Raw genomic sequence first — 18,814 nt, 5'->3', positions numbered from 1 at the left:
GACAACTCACCTGTTTACTGGATTTGGTAATGTGACGGTGGTTACCTGAGCTCTTCGGCACAGTGATGTCGTTTTCAGTCAAGTGGCAAAATGGCCGCCCCGGAGATGGATCAAGGAGATTTTGCTAGCCATACGTAGTGTTCAGATAATCATGTTTAAACTAGTGGGGCCGCATAGAACATTATTGTAAAGAATATTTTTGACTTGAGTTAATAACGATATCATTTATTTTAAAATAATAATGAATATAAGTAGTAAAAGTAGTACACTACATTTCGAACTTTGTCGTTTATTATTTTTTTTTCCCAATCATATCCCGACCTCCAAAAACGCACTACTCACCATCGAACTCAGCGGGCCCGACGCCTACGATGATTATAGACAGTGGGAGTGATGCTGCCTGCACGGGACACAGCACAAACGAAAGAAGACATGAAAATTCACAGCAGTAACAGCAGAGAGACGTAAATTGTGGCATAGAGGCAATCACACTTGCAGGGAAAAATGCAAAAGCAAAATGGATTTTATTTCACAACAAAATGGGAGAGCAATTAATCTGCCTCGTCTCACTATAAGTCAGTAGAAACAAAAAATAAACCTGAAAACTGCAATGACCGGGCCCTCGCACCTTTGTCTTGGCAAATTCTCAAAATCATTTTCAAACTTTGACTCCGTGCACTGCCCTTATTAGATGCCATTGGCCCAAAAGTACAGGATTTCTATTCTCAGTTGGGGTTCTTTTGGGGTGAATTCTCCAGCAGTTGCAGATTTCGTTCAATCAATGGAAATCTAATAAAATGGCAGACTTGCTGTTGAGTCTCGGCCATGGGTACCTTCGGGGTTTTTTTTTTTTTTGTGTCTTCAAATAAAAGACACATCCACCCAGTTTCATGTTAGCCAGTGGAACAGGAAGATGATTTGTGCTAACTTTCCAGGGGTGCTACTGAGGTAGTTTTGAATTCAGAATACCTAAATCACACTTGCAAAAATGGATGGCACGTTATGACGCCCTCAAAAAACTTACTACAAAAAGGGTTTGCAATGCCTGGTGCTCAGACATTAATAATAATTACAAGTTAGAATTTGTTGTGATAACTGAAATATATTATACTAGTATTTAATTCTACATATGATAATAATATTAAGTGATTTAAAAGTACAGTAGCTAAAACACAAAGTCCTACAATAATTCATTAATGTAATACAAAGCTTGTTCAAGTCACCTCAGATAAGTCTTTTAACGACATATTTATTACTTTTAGTATACCATTCTCATAAGCACAGGATCTTTGACGATATATAAATAAAATACTGTGAGGCTTTCTCAAGTAAAATATCCCGTATGGGATTGATGTGGGTTGAATGATCGGTCACGTCCGATTAATCTGCTGGAATTTAATGCAAGCCAAAGAAATGTGTTGGAAACATGCCCGCGCAAACATGTGTGTTTACTCACATTGACCACGGCCTCTTTGGTTTGGACCATGTCTGATATGACTCCATCTGTGATCATCAACAGGACAAAGTACTGCGAGCCATCAGTTATCTCTGATGCACAGCTGGGACGCAGACACACATAGACACGCACAAACACAGGAACACTCATGAACATATATGTTTGGATAAAAGTGGACTATGATTGAAAATTGCACACAAGTTTACAATAATGTCATCACCAGCATTACATGAATATAACCGAATTGTTGTATGACAGAAGCAGTAAGCATTCATCCTCTGCTTTTAATTTGACCATTTAATTTAGTTGATCTTAGATGATCAGCAAATGCAATTGCAATGTATTAAAAAAGGAATTTATTGCCAAAGCATCGACAAACACTCACTTGGCAACTTTGTTTATAACAGGTGCAAAGTTGGTAGGTCCGTATAGCTGCACAGTCCTTAGACTTTGGAAGTAGGCTTCCATGACCCCGTCAATGCCCACGCAGTTTGGATTATCACTGTCGCCACCCTGCAAAACAATATAGAGTATATGGAGAGAGAGAGAGTGAGAGAGAGAGAGAGAGAGAGAGAGAGAGAGAGAGAGAGAGAGAGAGAGAGAGAGAGAGAGAGAGAGAGAGAGAGAGAGAGAGAGAGAGAGGGGGGGGGGGGCTTGGTCTCAAAATGATGGCTGCTTTAAAAAGTAAAAGTACATTTATGCAACTACACAAATATACAACGGCAATAATTAATGACCACACGGAACAAAAGTTATCCGTGTTAACATTTTGTTATTAATCTATACATTTTTTTTTTTAACAACAATTTCATACTGGCCCGGTTTATTCAGGCATTGCACACAATTGAAGCAGGGGGTTTCAAGCCAACTTTCCAAATTGTCTCAAAGTTGTTACTTTATAGTGCATGACACGAAGGCAGTTAAATGGTGAATTTGAGCAATGATTTCAAGAAAGAACACGATGATTTCAGCAAATCTCGATTTGTGAGACATCAACTCAGAGCACAAGTGTAAAACTCAAGGCCAGGAGACCAATCTCACACTGCCATATTATTTTATGTGGCCCACTAAAGCAAACACAGTACGTCTACTTTATTTTTCTTGATAAATGGATATGTTCTTTTCCTTTTGCCAGCAAATCTGTTCTAAAGTTCTAAACTTTTTCTTCACTTGACTGGTTTTGCAACCATTTTTTTCACCAAATCCCTTCTAAAAAGAAATTCAAATTCAATTTGCTGTTGAGAAATATAAAAAAAATAAAAAAGTGGGGACAACTTTGTACGCGTGTATGTAAGAAATTACGAGCTCATTAAAATTTATATTCTTTACACCGTAATGGCCCTCTGTGATGTGGTCCCCTGCAAAAAATAGTTTGACATTCTTGATTTTTCTAAAACATGTGTGATGATGGCCATTGTTCCTTAGCTTGTCTTGCATCCTGCTCTGTATTATTTCTTGTTTCCTAAAGTATTCTTCACCTGTTCTCTCCACCTCAAGGGGTTATCCGTCTATATATAGAAAGAGAAATCATATTCTGTCAAAGTCAAAAAGTGAGTGCTATGTGGAGAGCTGAGCGGAAGGACACAAGTTTCAAGGCGAAGGGATGCTGGGAGGTTCCCGCTGGCATGCAGATGAGCACAACTTCTTAGCCAGCTGTTGTCGCAGCAACAACTCCTGGTCCCAACCACATCCTGCAATGGATGCACTGTGTGTGTATGTGTGTGTGTGTGTGTTTGTTTGTCCTCCACAGGTGACATGAAACATTGGTGTGTTGCTTACCAGTGGGAATGCATGGGAGATTTTGCCATCAGGGGGCAGCTTAGCGCCAAAGCCATAGGCAGGAAAGAGCTTGTCACTGTCATAGTCTTGGATAATCTCACCCACTGCTTTCAGGGCCATGGCATATGCATTCATCTGGTACGGGCTCATATAGTGGAGTGAGGTGGGCTGAGATGGATTACCTTGCAGGGAGGCAAACAACATAAAATAAAGAGAAGGAAAATTATGCCCCCTGCCTTCTTTCTCCATGTTATATTTTATGGTCCACTATATTGGAAGCTGAAACACACACTCCAAACCAGTAGGGGGCAGTACAACACACCCTACTGTCAAAACATTACGCATAATAGCCCGATCATATAAAATATCAAAATGGAAATCATCATGCCTTATTCAAGCAATTTAACGGTACTACTAATGGAAGTCCATTCACAAGGGTGATGACTGATTAGCTAACTCTATAATGTAATCAGACTCTCAAAGGTTATTAAACAAATATCTAAACTGTGAAATATTCATTCAGAAAGAAAGATAATTTAATTAACTATAAGTAATTGGTAAGATATTTTAATTTTTAAATTGCTGGACTCAGACCTCTGGTAGTGGTAAATCTATTTCTCGGGAAAAAATATTTTTTTCCTTCCAATAAAATGATTTATTTGTTTTTGTTTTGATGGCTCCTTGGTTTTGATGTATTGTAATCAAATTCTATCGGGCATAATCCAGCGCAAGGTAGGCGGCGGCCTGATGCAAGCTCGCCCACATTTGATGCTGGTTGGGAAGTAGCCCGGTGCCTTTACGTCCAAACGAGCAGAAAAGCAGGCCACGGTTTGGCAATATTTGTTTCAAAGCAAAGCCCTGGTTTTGCTTATAACAAGCAGTAAAGCAATGCTTTAGGTTTGATGGGTTCATGTCATGGGAGAGTTTAGGCTCACCCATAAATTCCTGCTCTAGAAAGGCTGCTTTGAGGTGGACTTGTACTGCTGAGCAGAAATCACTTTCTTTTTTTACCACGTCATACTGTGTCCTTAGTCTTTCCCAGAGCTTGGAATACCCGCACATTGCATTGATGAGTGATTCCTCCATCTTCTCATCAATTATATTTTTACTGCAGTCCCCCAAAACTCTCTTGTTATTTTTTTTATCATGAAAATACTCCACCCAAATGTCCCCCAAATTGAACAGTCGAAGATTCTGGAGCACACCTCAGCCTCCATGGTATGGCAACGCACAATTGCACCGTCGCAGCACACATACATTGAATGAGTTGGCTGAGCGTGCACAGTGCTATGCTAGGTGCAATGTAAAAGTGCCTCAAGGATCTTACCATTTGACGCTGTAAAGTCAATGGCAACAGTGAAGTTGAGCTGCGTCCTGGTGCGCGAGAAAATCCCCCAAAAAGTGAGTCAACAACAAAAACACAAGTCAATGTGAGTGCAGGAAATATAGCGCATGTGTAAATTCATGGAGAAAAAAGATAACGGAACCAGTTTAATAATAATTACAGCATTAGCATTATTAATATCATTTGATTAAAAAGCCAACTGGGTCATTATTAACAATTACAGAAACATAAAAAAATAAAATAAATATTCAATAGCAGTGTTATTATTTCAGACAGCTGTGTCCTTACATTGGATTGTGGTCTAATAAACTTGCTAAAACAACACAACCGACTGCAATGTTATCAAATTTTAGTTCACTAATTAGTATGCGTTGACAATATTTATGCTCCCACTTTCTGGTTAGGCGAAACAAATAAAATACTCAATTATAAGTGAATGAACTGAATACATAGAGGTGTTTACATACGAGACAGCGGAGCAAAATTCCTCAGGTGTAATTTTGTCAAAGTCAATAGGAATTCATTCTGATGCTTACAAAGCCTTTGGTGAGTCAAAGCACACACAGACGTACACGTGCACACATACACACACGCACACAGACACACACGTGCACACAACTGGGTGGCGTTGACACAGTGCGAGCAGGCTAATCATTATTCCACTCACCCTCCTCGGATGAAATCCACAAAGGTGTACTCGGACTCCACTTTGAAGGACAGCAGAGTTACCTTGTGTTTACACACACAGACACACGCGCACACACACACGCATAAAAAAGAGAGTTAAACAACAGAGGGGAAATGCAAGCCAGTGGGAAAGACATCACAGATAATTGGTGTGGGTAACATAACAAAATTATGATATTCATTATAATGTCTCAAGGAGAAATTCAAATTGAGCTCTGCTGTATAGTTTTTACACACCCAAGGGCAGGGTAGCCATCGTGAATTTTGGGAAAATATGTGAATTTCTGGACCGGTTGTGGCCATCACGGCTGCAAGCAGCTGTCCGCCCCCATGTCAACGATTCCGTTTAAGAGCGTGATGGACGCACCCTGCCGCGACCACCTTTAGGAGCATGACGGACCGTCGATGAGAACTTTTCAGTGCATGACGGCCGCACTTCACAAACACGTCCAGCCTCCCAGTCGCCGATTAATTATCTGTGCATCAACGAATATTGCCGGGCCAAATTTTGGAGCCAGCATGTCCATGGTTGCACGCGACACAGAGAACCAGACCACAAATGCAGGAGCACATGGAGTGATTCAGAGTGAAACAGGTGTTCAAACAGTGCAGGGTGGCGAGAGTGCCTTGCTCAAAGAGACCTCAACAGTAGCCATCAAGCATCCAGCATTTCTCCAACAACTAGTTGCCATTATTCGGTTTTTGACAACAGCCGAATTGAAACCAAGGCTTCAGCTGAGCTGCTGCCACCCCACAAACAGGCAAGTGCAGGGGAGGTGGAAAGACTCACAGTTCCTGAATTGACATACTTCTTCTTTTTGCCCTTCTTCTTGGGATTTAAAACCTGTTCGTGGGGAGGAAAAAGCGGTGTATAAGGTCCTTGTATACAAGAATCAAAAGGCTTTAAAATGAAAATGAAAACTTCATGACTGTCGAAGAATTTAAATATATTGAATTATATCAATACAACTGATGACGATCCATTTCCAGCATGCATCCATCATCAGCTACAGTCGCCACAAATGATTCACCTAAATGAACACCCTGAAAATTATATATTTTTTCCCCCTTAAATATATCTTGTCATTTAATCATTTAAGGAATTTGAGGGTGGACAAAAAAGTAAGTGGATATTAATATTTTTTTTTACATTTTTTTTATTTTTTACCATTCCAAGAACATTTGAAGCAGATTCTTTTGGGTTTTACCTCATAGACGTTGAACTGGTTCTGTCCCCGCGACAGCTCTCTGTAGCTGGTGGTAAACTCGCCAATGAAGTCATGGCTGCAGACACACACCCACACATGGGCAAGCATGAATCCAAATGTCATCGTCTGAGACAAAGTGTCAAGCCTATTCACATCTTCTGTGGGTCTGCCAGATTACCCGCCCCCCCCTCCCCTCCTCCTCCGCGCCCTACTTGATGCATTGTCACTGTGTTAGTTATATGTTCCAGTTATAAATATACACAACTACAAGTAGAAGGGTTGGAATGAATAAAAACAAAACAAGAATATCCAAAGTCTTAAGTGCTCGTGTTAAAGTTTAGAAGCTGATTTGGGTTGGGACTGGGCAACAGTTCCCCAAGTAATCACTGTATGTATTGTGTAAGTAAACAGAACACTTAAAAGGAAAGCTTTCCTTTCTGTCTCAGAGGAGGAGGGGGGGTGTAATTAGCTGCGCTACGTCTCATACCAACACATTTTATGACCACAATTCGCATCACCCGCACAGCAGTCATGGCATCTGTAAAGTGGAGTTTAAAGAGCGAGTGCTGCTATATGCACTTTAAAGCATTCCAGAACAAACGCCGTTAAAACATTTTGACAGTGATGCAAAAAGAATAAAGGCATTGGAAAGGAAAAAAGTAGCCCGTGAAACCATATTTTCTACACTTTGCATAAGCAAGGTGGGAAAACGGGAAAGGTTCAAATGCAAATGAATGGCCTGTCAGACGTCAGGCATGAATTGTTTCTAAACACAAAATTAATGATTATGTTGACCTTTTGCAAAACACAATATACATGACGCTGTGTGGCGGACAAAATTACAGCAGTGACAATTCCCCAACATCTTTAAAAAAACGACATAAATCATTCTTATTCAGGACCAGGAAACTGTCAGCACGCATGCAGTAACACCAATTATGATTGTACATTATTTAAAATACTCAATTTAAACTGTTATTGGCCAGAGAGGTTTTATGTAAGGCAGATATATGTGACATGAAACTTAAATTAGTTTCAATGAAAAAAATAAATCAGGATCATATTTAAACAATAAAGTACACATTAACTTTAAATTCCACACGGAGATAACATATCTTTACCTTCCATCTCGATCCCAGTCATAGACGTCTATTTTTACAGTCCTGAAATACAGAACATATTATTTATGATCGCGACAGTGCAATTTAATGATTCAACAATGTGTTCCCCTGCCAGCAGAAATAAGGTTAAATATGAATTGCAACACTGCTGAGTTTTAAAAATGCAGGACCTACTGGCACTACACAGCAAATGGAGTGCTTCATTGAAACCGACTACAATAAAAAAATAAAAAAAAAATGGCTGTAACAAAGCATGTTTTTTTCAACACCGTTGCTTTTTTAAAATATTTTATTTTTATATATCTTAGATGTTGAGCCACCCTCAGTAGAACCTGCTGGACCCAAGTGCAGGACGAAAAAAGGCAGCCCGACAGGATGGCTATGATTTATAACAAAGTGCAAAAATACGAAAATGGAATGCACTAGACGCACCACCAACACACAGAAGAGAAACCAAGTGGGACAGAACAGGTTACCACAGATGGTCTTAAAAAAGACTACGGGATGGAAATAAAGATGGAGCTTATCAAGAACAAGGATGATGAAAGACATTGGGTCATATTTTGGTAGGCAGGGGTTCGTGCACTCTGCGTAATAATGGGCACATCTTCATTTTGTCCAGAAAAAAAAAAAGATTTTTGATAAAAAGAGAGACTTTTTATTTGTATGCAACAATTGACTTGTTGCTTGTTGATTGAATGTGGTTGATTGAGTTCACAAGTGTTATGTTTTGAAACCTTATTATACATGAAGCATAATTTTACAATATAAACGTTTTCCCCCAATCCCTGTCCCGCTGTGTTTGTTCCCCCTTTTGCCAGACTACAGGCCTCTTTTGGCCTCTGTCTCTGACCAGATGTGAGACACTCTCGGTCTCTCGCTTTTTGTTCATGCTCTTTTGTTCCTCTTCTGGCTACAAGCCAGTGGGTTGCTCTGGGGTCCTCACTTCTTCCTGGCTGCCACGTGCTTCCTTTCTGTCCTATGAAGTTTTTCGTTTCATCCCTTTCTGCCGGCACACCCAACGCCCTGGTCTCGTGCGTCCACCTCGCACAGCAAGCGACCACCATTTTCCGTTTTCTGGTCATTTTCCTATAATATTTATTTTCTCCATCTTTTTATTTCTATTTAATTTTATTTGATCATATTGTCATGCTTTGCGACTCGTACTGCTATAGTTACTTTCCCTTATGACGTACTTCTTCTACTTCCCATGTAGAGTTTGAGAATAAATGTTCCCATCAGAGAATTGCATTGTGTGTGCGTGAATAAAAATATTAACATATAGGCTTCTAAAATGAACTCAAATCTCATTGACTCTTACAGCTGTTGAATTAATGACTGATTTCAAAGGTTTGTATAATAAATAAAAAAAGAAAAAACGTGGTGCCCCTAGTGGCGGTTGAGTGCACTGCAGGCAGTAAACTCCATCCATCCATTCATCCAATTTAATCCATCCCACAGTGTTGCACAACAGCGCAAACGCACCATTAACCCCTAATTCTATCAGTGCAAAGTCTAGCAAAATAGCAAACGATAGAAAACTCCACCCACAGACTGTGCTTCGTGTTAGATTTGCACTGAGAATGAAGCCACAGAATCAACTGAAATGAAGAAGAGTCAAAAGTACAAAGGTCTCACTATCATATGGTCAGTGTGAGAAGAGAAAGTGATTGCGCTATGCAGTCTCCATTTTAATAAACACGTGTCATTGATTCTTTAATTCTTGGGATATATTGGGGATCTGTCACAATCTAATGACTACCACACTCTTGAAATAGACAGATGAATAGTACAGCTCTAATTCATGAAGGTGTTTTGAGTTCAGTAGTCATCTTTTTGATACATCCCGAGCCCAATATTTATCCTCTGGTGATATTTTCTGTTGTTGTGTGCCGTGCGGATGTATTGTTTTCATTTTGGGTTATAAATGTTCCCGTGCACTCCCTGCAGAAATATAGTCGAAAAAAGTCCCCAATAGCTCTAAACTTGACAGAGGAAGCTTTCCAAGGGAAATATGTTTACATTTTCTTGTACACCGTGATGGCACTTGTGTGAAACATAGTTTCCACATGAGTGCCACTTTAATTGCAAAATGAAAGTATATAATGGAATTTGTGATACTTAAAGAGTTTCCAACAACTACAGCAGTCAGAATGAAAAAAAGTAAAATTCTATTTGATAAATGATGATTTTTGCCATATATGTTCCCCTGCGATATGTAATTTGAGGACGGTCCCTAAAACAGACACATAAGAGAGTTTGTAGTGACAGTAAATGTTGCCGTGTTGTTAGTCATTTATTAATGTGTTTTTTTTATTCCCTATAGTGCTAATTTTTTTTTTTTAAGTAATTTGAGTTTGTGACTTTTGATTTGCTGTTGTGTTTGTTTGTTTTTTGAGGGCGTTTTTTTTTTTTTTTTGGTTTTGTGATTAGTTCCACGTTTTGTTGTTTTTTAATTTGCTGTTGTTCAATTCTATGATTTTTCATTTGCTGTTGTGATTACTTTTTTGTTAGTTTTTTTAATTTGATGTGGTAGTTTGTGTTTTTTTTTTGTTTGCTGTTGTTTTCATGTTTTTTTCCCATTTTCTGTTGTTCTTGGTTTATAATTTTGAGTTTTGCACTTGAGGGCCACTGTCGTAACATGATGGTAAGACTTACTCAGCTCACCAATTAACATTTAATTTCATTCCCACATGTGAAGGAGTGGTGTCTCATGAGAACACCAAATGTAAAATATGCCGGTAATAGCCCCCGGTAATTCATTTATGCACTGCTTTTTGAGTTATACTGGCTCTGGAAAAAAAGGGCAGTGTGATAGATGCACCCGGTTTATATCACATGTTGAAAGATTTGCATCATCTGAGGGTGGCTGTTTTATCTTACTGGTGCTGAGGAAAATCTCAAATGCCATGCATCTTAATCCAATATTCACACTTTCCGGTGTGTAGTACGTATGATCATATTCCCACAAGGACCAGTGCAGCTGGACGGGAGGTGTGAAAGGCATTAAGTGTATGCAAAGTGCACCTGGCTGCAAGTGGCTATCACATCTGCTCGGCACAGTTGGAATGTCAATGTAATGCAGAGTGCCGTGTGGAAACCGAGGCAATCTCAATAACACCAGCGCTGGTCCCCGGGACGAAATGACCGACTGCTGGCATTATTCTGACCGCCACGGCAACAGATGATGTCATCTACTTCCAAAGTCCGCTTCCGATATTTTCAGGGTTGCTACATGAGCTTATATAAGGGAATGACATATGCATAAAATATTGTACCGGCATGACGAAAACAGCCACAATTTTACTTTGCAATTTCTTTGCATGCATTTATGTATGATTGTGGCAGCTGTTCTCTGACCTGTCATAGTCGCCATTGCAGAGAGCTCTAACAGGGATAGTGAAGGGTTGCCACACCGGGTTCAGCGTGTTCTTGATCACTTCTGTTTTATGGCAGATGGTGAATCTGGCAGAAAAATGAGAAACCAACAGATGAGACAAAACAGTTCATTTTGCCTTCTTGATGATAATCGCACAGCATTTTATTTTCTGTAAAGCAATGTGTCTACGGCAGTTTGTCTGGCGGACACGAGCAGATGGAGTTTTGCTCGGACAAAGATATTGGAGCCAAGTCTCGATGGCTTATTTGAATCAGAATGATAAACAAGTGAACCCAGATGGAAGTAATGACAGGATTGTTTATCCACACGTAGTTTGCTCATCATCACCCAGGCTTCTTGGGAATTTATACAATTTTACATGAGACTAGAGGACGACGTTCTGTTTGACGCAAAAAGCAAACTTTTAAAGCACTCCACAATTTTAGCATCTGTAAGTAAAAATGTAAATCACGGTGCATGCTTCCAATAAGCGCTTGTGATAAAATGTGTGGCTCTCCAAAAAAATTAACGAGAAAATAGACTTGCACTAGTCGGAGGACAACGACAACTACCAAGCAAGGTCTTTTTGCTCTCCAGTTGAAGCTTCCTCATTATATTGATCAAATGATCTAATTTTAATTAGTTATGAGCGGTGCAAAAACAAAGAAAAAACAACAACTACTTTCAATTCAACTCATAGCTTACTGGATGTACACAAATATTCCAGCTCGCCGTCCAGAATATGTACAATACCTTTAATAGTCATCTTTTTGGACATGCATTTTGTGTTAAATTGCTCAAACGCGACCCTGCACTCACACATGACAGCATTATAATTAACGTGAACGCAAATCATTTCTTTTCAACTCAGACTCACGTTCCATCTTCATTGCTGCGATAGAAAACCAGGAAGGGGTCTGACTTGCCAAAAAAGTCTTTCTTATCCAGCTTGTTGGCACACAACTGCATAGTAGCAATATCCTGTTAGAGAAGATACATACGACTAGATGAAAATATCTCTAATCATTTAAGATGCAATTTCAATTCAAAGGCAGTAACCTGCTGTGTTGCACACTTTATTTTCTGAGCCTACAGCTACGCAGACACAACAATTGATAACTCAACGCCCCATCGAAACACAAAGCAATTGCCAGAGTTAAACTTGTAGAGTGGAGCTGCAAAATCCCAAGTCGGCAACCAGACAAGCCTCGTCTTCATAATGTCGGCATATAATACTGTGAATTCCATTCTGTGGTTCATCTTAAGTATACATTGTGTCAGGGGGAGGAACAATTTTTTATCATGGATCATTTGTAATATGATCAGGGAGGAATGGGGAATAGCCTCATACATTTTTAGAGTGGGGGGGGGGGGTTACACCCATTAAAGACACACTGTTTTATTAAGGCAGTTGTTTTCAGATGCTTGGTATGGCTCAGTAGAAGGGGAGTCGGCTCGATTGTCCTTGATGAATCCTCCTATTCATGGCATTTGGAAAACTCAAATCTAAGCCTTTGACAGTGAGCGCATCCGAGAAATACACCTTCAATATTTCTGTTGACTGAGATTGGACATTAATAGTCCCCTCACGGTGGAAAAAGAATCTGTATACTTGAGCCCTGACTAAGTGATTCACATGAGGAACTCCAGCTCATTTGTCACATTTCACACTCTCTCATAAAAAGTTGGGCCGATCATTAAAACTTTTTTTTTTTGCGGCTGTGAGTGTACATCCTATTATTGGAGCATAGCTTAAGTGTGTGCATAGATGGGTGTGTGTGTGACACTGACCCTGCAGTTGCTGAGCTCCTCAGCAGTTAAGATAATGACCCCGCACTTCTTGCCTGGAATTCCACTGCAAAAAATAATAAAAAATAGTTGATGCATGAAAAAAAAAAGTCATATAGTTCCATGTAGGAATGTGGTGCTCTGTTCATAAATACTACATCACAAAAGGGTTTTGCAGTGTTAGCCCATGTGCATGCGTCCTCTCCATTTGACCTTGAGGTGATCCCGTATTGATTGTATACAACACATTTTCCACTTGGTTAAGGAAATGTTTTCATCCATACTAATGTCAACATCCCTATACCCATAAACTTGCAACGCTATCATAGATAATCAATAGCCAAATGAATGTCAATTTTTAAAAAGGCAAAACAAAAAAAAAAGTAAATCAGCAGAGCATGAAAAAGGTAAATGTGGAATCGTCACAGAATGTGGAGAGTCAATAAATAGCATACTTTTTAATAATTATCAACACATTAATCCAGAGATTTACAACCTTTATTGAGCCAGAGAACCAATCTTGCGATAAATCCTGAAAGATAAAAATTCTGATGATCTTGATCCAATTTACTCCAAAATGAGCTTCTCTAGAGTTAAAGTTGCCGTTATTAATGGACCATAAAACTGATATACAAAGCCACGACACATTGTATGGTATGAACGGCAACAAGTGGATAGGCCGGTTTAATGGGCCATTTGCCATCGAATAATAGAGTATGCCTGTCACCATACACTGCTAGCACTGATGGATGAACAAAGATTTGAATAAATGATTAAATGCAAATTTATGGACAAATTAAGTGAAATTGCATAATTTCCCATGGCACCCCTGATGATATCTCATGGCACTAGGGTGCCATGGCACCCTGGTTGGCAATTACTGCATCAATCCTGTTTTAAATGTATTTCAGGTCAAATCGTACAGTATATTAATCCCCAGTTTGAAACCTCCATTTAGATGTGAAAACCTTTTAGAGGTCAAGCGTACAAACGATTTATTGAACTGTCGCAAGGGAGGCACGAAAAAATGTGAATAAAAATGAGAGAGGGAATGAGAGAGTTGATGGGTAAATTAGCGATGGATTGTGCACAAAAAGGGCAGAGCGTGTGTGCTGTTTGAGGGATCATTTTCCAAATCATGGGAAACACAGTTGAAATATTGAAATGAGGGTGAGGCTATGTTAAGAAAAGATAATCCTTTTTGGTATTTACACAAAAGCAAAGTAGTAATTGAAGTACATGTTCTAGCCTAATATTAGCAACAGTATGTGACTCGAGTCACAATAATTTCAATAAAGCTCTATGACAATCCATCTGCTCTTTAATGTGCCATTGCAATCTCAATGAGACAGCAATTTAATAAACATACAAATTCAATTTTAGGAGGCAACATGCATGTAATGAGTACTGAGCTCAAAGTGTAAGCATTTAGGCCTTGGAAAATGGAACAACATAACCGCATACTGTGATGTTCAAAGACGGGAGCTGGACAGAGGAATCGAATCAGAAGGTCATCCGATCAGCCACCCACCGGATTTTCCAAAGCCCCGGATGAACATTTTCAGCAGCGGCTCAGCTATAACTGATGAAATATATGCCTCTCGTGTATGTCATATGCTATTGACTGTTCAAGGGACACTTGATCCGACTGAACATTGGCACTTATATAACGGTGTCCATGTATAAATGACAAAATTAAACTCCATAAAAGACTCTGTAGTGATTTAAGGTCTTTTTTTGTGATTAGATTTACGGCAAAATGTCATGCCGCCTTTTGGAGCTCATCTTGTTATTGTTTTTCCGTCTCGGAGGTCGATGCCGCAGCAGGGAGGCAAGCCTTGTAATATTCCTTGGTTTGTCACTTTTGTTGTCTGAAACGTCAAGCGATTGCCACCAAAATTCAAATGCACAGTACTGCTCTTATCCACTACAATCTGTGAAAATATAAAAACACTGTGCCAGCTGCTTCGTCACTTACATATGCATATTAATAAATGCGCACACGAACCCCGTGGCGACTGGTTGTAGTTTTTGGACACTGAGCAAACAATTACCAAATAAATAACTCTATGAGATGAAGCACATGGTGACATCAGACAGACCAAAGTAACCCACGAGTCCTTCTGCCTAATAATTGTCTTTCATACCTCGGTGAACTGTCGAAGATTTATTGGAATGATAATTCACTCTGTTGCTTAAGTTTACCTCAGGGTCTTCTACTAGTTCGACATAATCAGAAAACTTCTGAATTAGCATACCAAAAATACCGCCAACCAAACTCCGATTGACTCCGCCTGAGCAAACTTTGAGAAGTCAGAGTGGCGTAGGTCTAAGGCTTGAGGCCAGCCAGCCGGTGAATGAACTCACTTCTTGTACCTGAGTTCTTGCACTTTCTTAAAAAAAAAGAGCAATTCTTTTAATTGTGCCTTGGGGGGAAATTCAGTTTCTCAGAAGGTTGCAGGTCATTACCCAAGGCTCATAATCGTAGGTGAGCGTTATAATATAAAATGAGTTCTAAATTGGGAGTTCACTTTGAATTCTCTGCACATGGAAATTGTCCAGCTAAAGTTTTACTACTGTATTTGCGCTTGATTCTGAATGAAGAAAAATGTATAAATAAAAACGTAGCATAATTTAGAGATTTGCTTTCACAGGTATCTGCGGTAACAGGGAGTCAGGGCAATAGCTGCTAACATTACGATCGTTAATAAAAATAAGTGCTCTTGTGTGAAACTGGAAAAAAAATTGTATGTAAGTATTTTTAAGTATAGTGCCAGTTGATTTTTTTTTTAAACAAATTTCCCACACTTCACAGCCGCACTGAAAGAGACGAAATCGTATTTTATGGTGTATTTGAGCAGCCAGAGATTTTTTCACGTCACGTGGGAACCCTAAAAACACCATTAAAATCTAAATTCTGTGCAATCTTAATTCCCTTGAAATGACAGTTGTCCTCACGGCTCATTCATTACGAGTTCAAAAAACATTGCAATTATTTTCAATTGTACAGTAAAGGAGAATACAGTTACTCAACTGCACGTCTCCGGTAAAGGAAACATTGTTAGCTAATTGAATATAGCCGACCAACACTAGTTAAAATGATTTGTGAGGGTGGATGGAAACAGCTGCTGGTGCTCTTTCAATTGCTTTATTGAACACATATTGACAAAATATAGAAATCAGAAGCACATAGGACACTTTGCAATAGCCTCACCTGACACCAACAGTTGCGCTCATAGTGCTCAGAAGTTTATATAACCCAGGCATATAATCATAAATCATACCCTTGATAACTGCTTACTACTTCAAGGATTTTGTAAATTGTGGGGGTGGAATGCAATCTTCCTTGAAAAATGAGGCATTACAGAATTAATTGTCAGTAGCTGTTGACCATCCACTTACTTTGTCGTTCCAATATTTTGGCATCTGCAGCCAAGTGTCACTGGCTGGCCCCAAAACGAGGTTTTTGAGGCTCAGCTAGCAGGCCGTCACTGTCCACTAACTATAAATATTTTATCAGAGCTCAGCTGTTTGATTTCATGATGAAGCAGCTTGCATAATAACAATCTTGTCAGATTTTCCAGCTGTATTTTTGTTTTATTTGCAAACCAAAAAGGAATAGGAGATCTGGCAGCAGATAAAAAGGAGTTCAATGACACTGGGGTAGAGCTTGAGGGTAAAAAAAGAATACCAATTGGAATTTGAACATTACAATAGCAGTAGTAGCCCTTCATAAATCCACACAAATCTACAATCTTGTGGCATTAACGCTGAATCATCATTTACAATGTGAAGCCCCCACAGTAAGTACCGTGGAAAAATCTTTGCATTGATCCGATTGCAAAACTGCCAGGTGGGCTTCTTCTTTACAGTGTAATTTGTCTTGAAAGTCTTCATTCCGAGCTGCGTCTCCTCAGTGACTGCAGGATCATATTAACAGGCTGTTCCGTCGCAGCTTTTTACTTGTCTAGGTATTGAATTTTCTTTTCTTTTATAAGATAAAACCTTAATCATATCAGTCGGGGTTATTGTGATTCAACACAATAAATCTGTGCAAAGACACCCAACTGATGTACAGTATATGGAGTAGTCTGACATTTACTGTACTAAAGAATCAAAAGCATATTTAAAAGTGAGTGATTGATGTTTCTTTCATTTTATTTGATACATCTTTAGTTTACTTAAGTGGTATACAGTTGAAGTATGAACAATTTTGGAGTAAAATACATCTTATTTAGCAAATGTGGTATACAGTACAGCCTCGTGAAAAATCTACTTACGAATACAGTAATAGAGTCGAACCACCAGTTGAAAATGACTTTTTCAATTGATTGTAAAACTCATCGCAAAAAAAAAATAAATAAATAAAATCCCTTAAATCACTACGGAGACTTTTAGGGGTGTAAATTTAGTACTGATGTAATGTTTACATGCATGTAAACCTATAATATAAGTGCCAATTTTCAGCTGGTTCAAATGTCCCACTAATTAAATATAATTTGACATGGCATGACGCACATTAAATCGACTTATCTCATATTCATGAAGGGACATTGTTGGTTCAGAAACTATATTTAAAAAAAAAAAAAAAAATAATCTGCTTCTCTTTTTTTTATCATATTCAGAAAACTGTCTTTCTATTAAGTGGCAATAACTCTTTGCACTGAAATGCAATTTATTTATTTTTTTGATGCAAGGAGCACAGTAGCCATTCCACACGTTGTTCTCTTAATTTTGGAGGTTGAAAATTAGCCGCCGGAATGAAGGAGCTTGTAAAGACCGGTTTGTGGATTTTACTGAAGAAATGTGAAGAAGCTGCTGAACAAGCCACGAAACCTCCAAAACTACTTTTGGCCCAGCATTGATTGATTGATTTACACCACAAAAAATGTTTCAGCTTTGGGGTTATGTTCTCTTTAAAGAGCAATATGTCTTCAAAGAAACCTGGATGGATGATATTACCCCTGAATACATTTTAGTTTTTTTTGCAACTGCTGTAGTAGTGACTGTGGCTTAAGAAATTCAAACTTGAGTTAAATATGACCTTGATTTGTTCCGGGTAATTTATTACTTTTCTCAGTCCAAACACTTGAGTTCAGAAATATTAGCTTTTTTTCCTGCAAGGACATGTAAGGCGAGAACTGGCAGGAAAGAAATGATGTCGCAATGATATGAGGGAATTGCCTCACAGCAATTACTAAGGCTGCTTTCACACTGCAGGCAAGTGCGACCCAGATCGGATTTCTTTTTGCCTGTATGTGACCTGTATTTCATTTTTTTGGGAACGACTTGGGTCTCTATCATAAAACTATCAATCAAGCGATATGATGCGCATGACGCAGAACAGTGGTACCTTCACTTAACTTCAGTTTACTGGTTTCTCAGGACAGGAGACATTTGTTGGCTGATTTTTTTGGCCTTGATTTACAAGCACGTTACGAGTGAGCTTTAGGCTCTCCAATGAAGTGGAAAAAAAGTTGGAACTTCTTAGTGAAACCTCGGTTCTCTAACAAATTAATTCACCAACTTCTTTTTCTTTTCAGATCATTTTGCCCGGGTTCACAAATGATACTTCTTGACATCCGTGTGGAAAACTAATTTCTGCGCTGTCAGTCACACAGCATTAACGTTGTCACATTACGTTTTGTTTTTCTGCAAATTAGCCCTCACTAAGAAGTGAAACAAATACAAAAGTGACATTAAGGAACATTGAAAGGCTTGTGCAGTGTTCACTGAGCTCTTGTTGGTTTGGTGGGCCTTCCTCACTCCCCGTTGCAAGACTGGATGGGGGGGGGGGGGGGGGGGGCGAGAGAGAGAGAAACCTAGACAACAAGATCACTCAAAGGCACTCTGTAGGTCATGCCACAAGGTATAACACACTACACTATATTGTGTGTGTTATTGTGCGAGCGTGTGTGTACTTATGTGTGAGAAAGTCTGTGACTTTCGGCTTAATTACAGTTCATAAAACCTGTTTATTCCTCCCTCTCACTTTTTTATATTGATATTTTACAATGATATACAGTGCTATTTATCTTCATCAGCACATGT

At 39.1% G+C, this 18,814-nt stretch overlaps 1 protein-coding gene across 1 annotated transcript in view; it reads right to left on the bottom strand.

Moving 5' to 3' along the window:
• LOC148340204 (copine-9-like) overlaps positions 1-18,814 on the bottom strand; it is a 64,870-nt gene that overhangs the window by 8,377 nt on the left and 37,679 nt on the right. The window contains exons 8-19 of the mRNA XM_088290804.1: positions 12,767-12,830; positions 11,853-11,956; positions 10,957-11,061; positions 7,597-7,638; positions 6,476-6,551; positions 6,058-6,111; positions 5,248-5,309; positions 4,563-4,609; positions 3,236-3,417; positions 1,842-1,969; positions 1,457-1,559; positions 343-400 (exon numbers count right to left, since the gene is read on the bottom strand). Of these exons, the coding sequence (XP_088146930.1) occupies positions 343-400; positions 1,457-1,559; positions 1,842-1,969; positions 3,236-3,417; positions 4,563-4,609; positions 5,248-5,309; positions 6,058-6,111; positions 6,476-6,551; positions 7,597-7,638; positions 10,957-11,061; positions 11,853-11,956; positions 12,767-12,830 (1,025 nt within the window). The remainder of the gene's footprint in view (positions 1-342; positions 401-1,456; positions 1,560-1,841; positions 1,970-3,235; positions 3,418-4,562; positions 4,610-5,247; positions 5,310-6,057; positions 6,112-6,475; positions 6,552-7,596; positions 7,639-10,956; positions 11,062-11,852; positions 11,957-12,766; positions 12,831-18,814) is intronic.

Source organism: Idiotropiscis lumnitzeri, chromosome 3, assembly GCF_059441095.1.
Source record: "Idiotropiscis lumnitzeri isolate Australia: NSW breed Sydney's pygmy pipehorse chromosome 3, RoL_Ilum_1.0, whole genome shotgun sequence".
Lineage (NCBI taxonomy): Eukaryota > Metazoa > Chordata > Actinopteri > Syngnathiformes > Syngnathidae > Idiotropiscis > Idiotropiscis lumnitzeri.
Note: the sequence above shows the minus strand (reverse complement) of the source record. Positions and strands in the feature narration are given on the sequence as shown.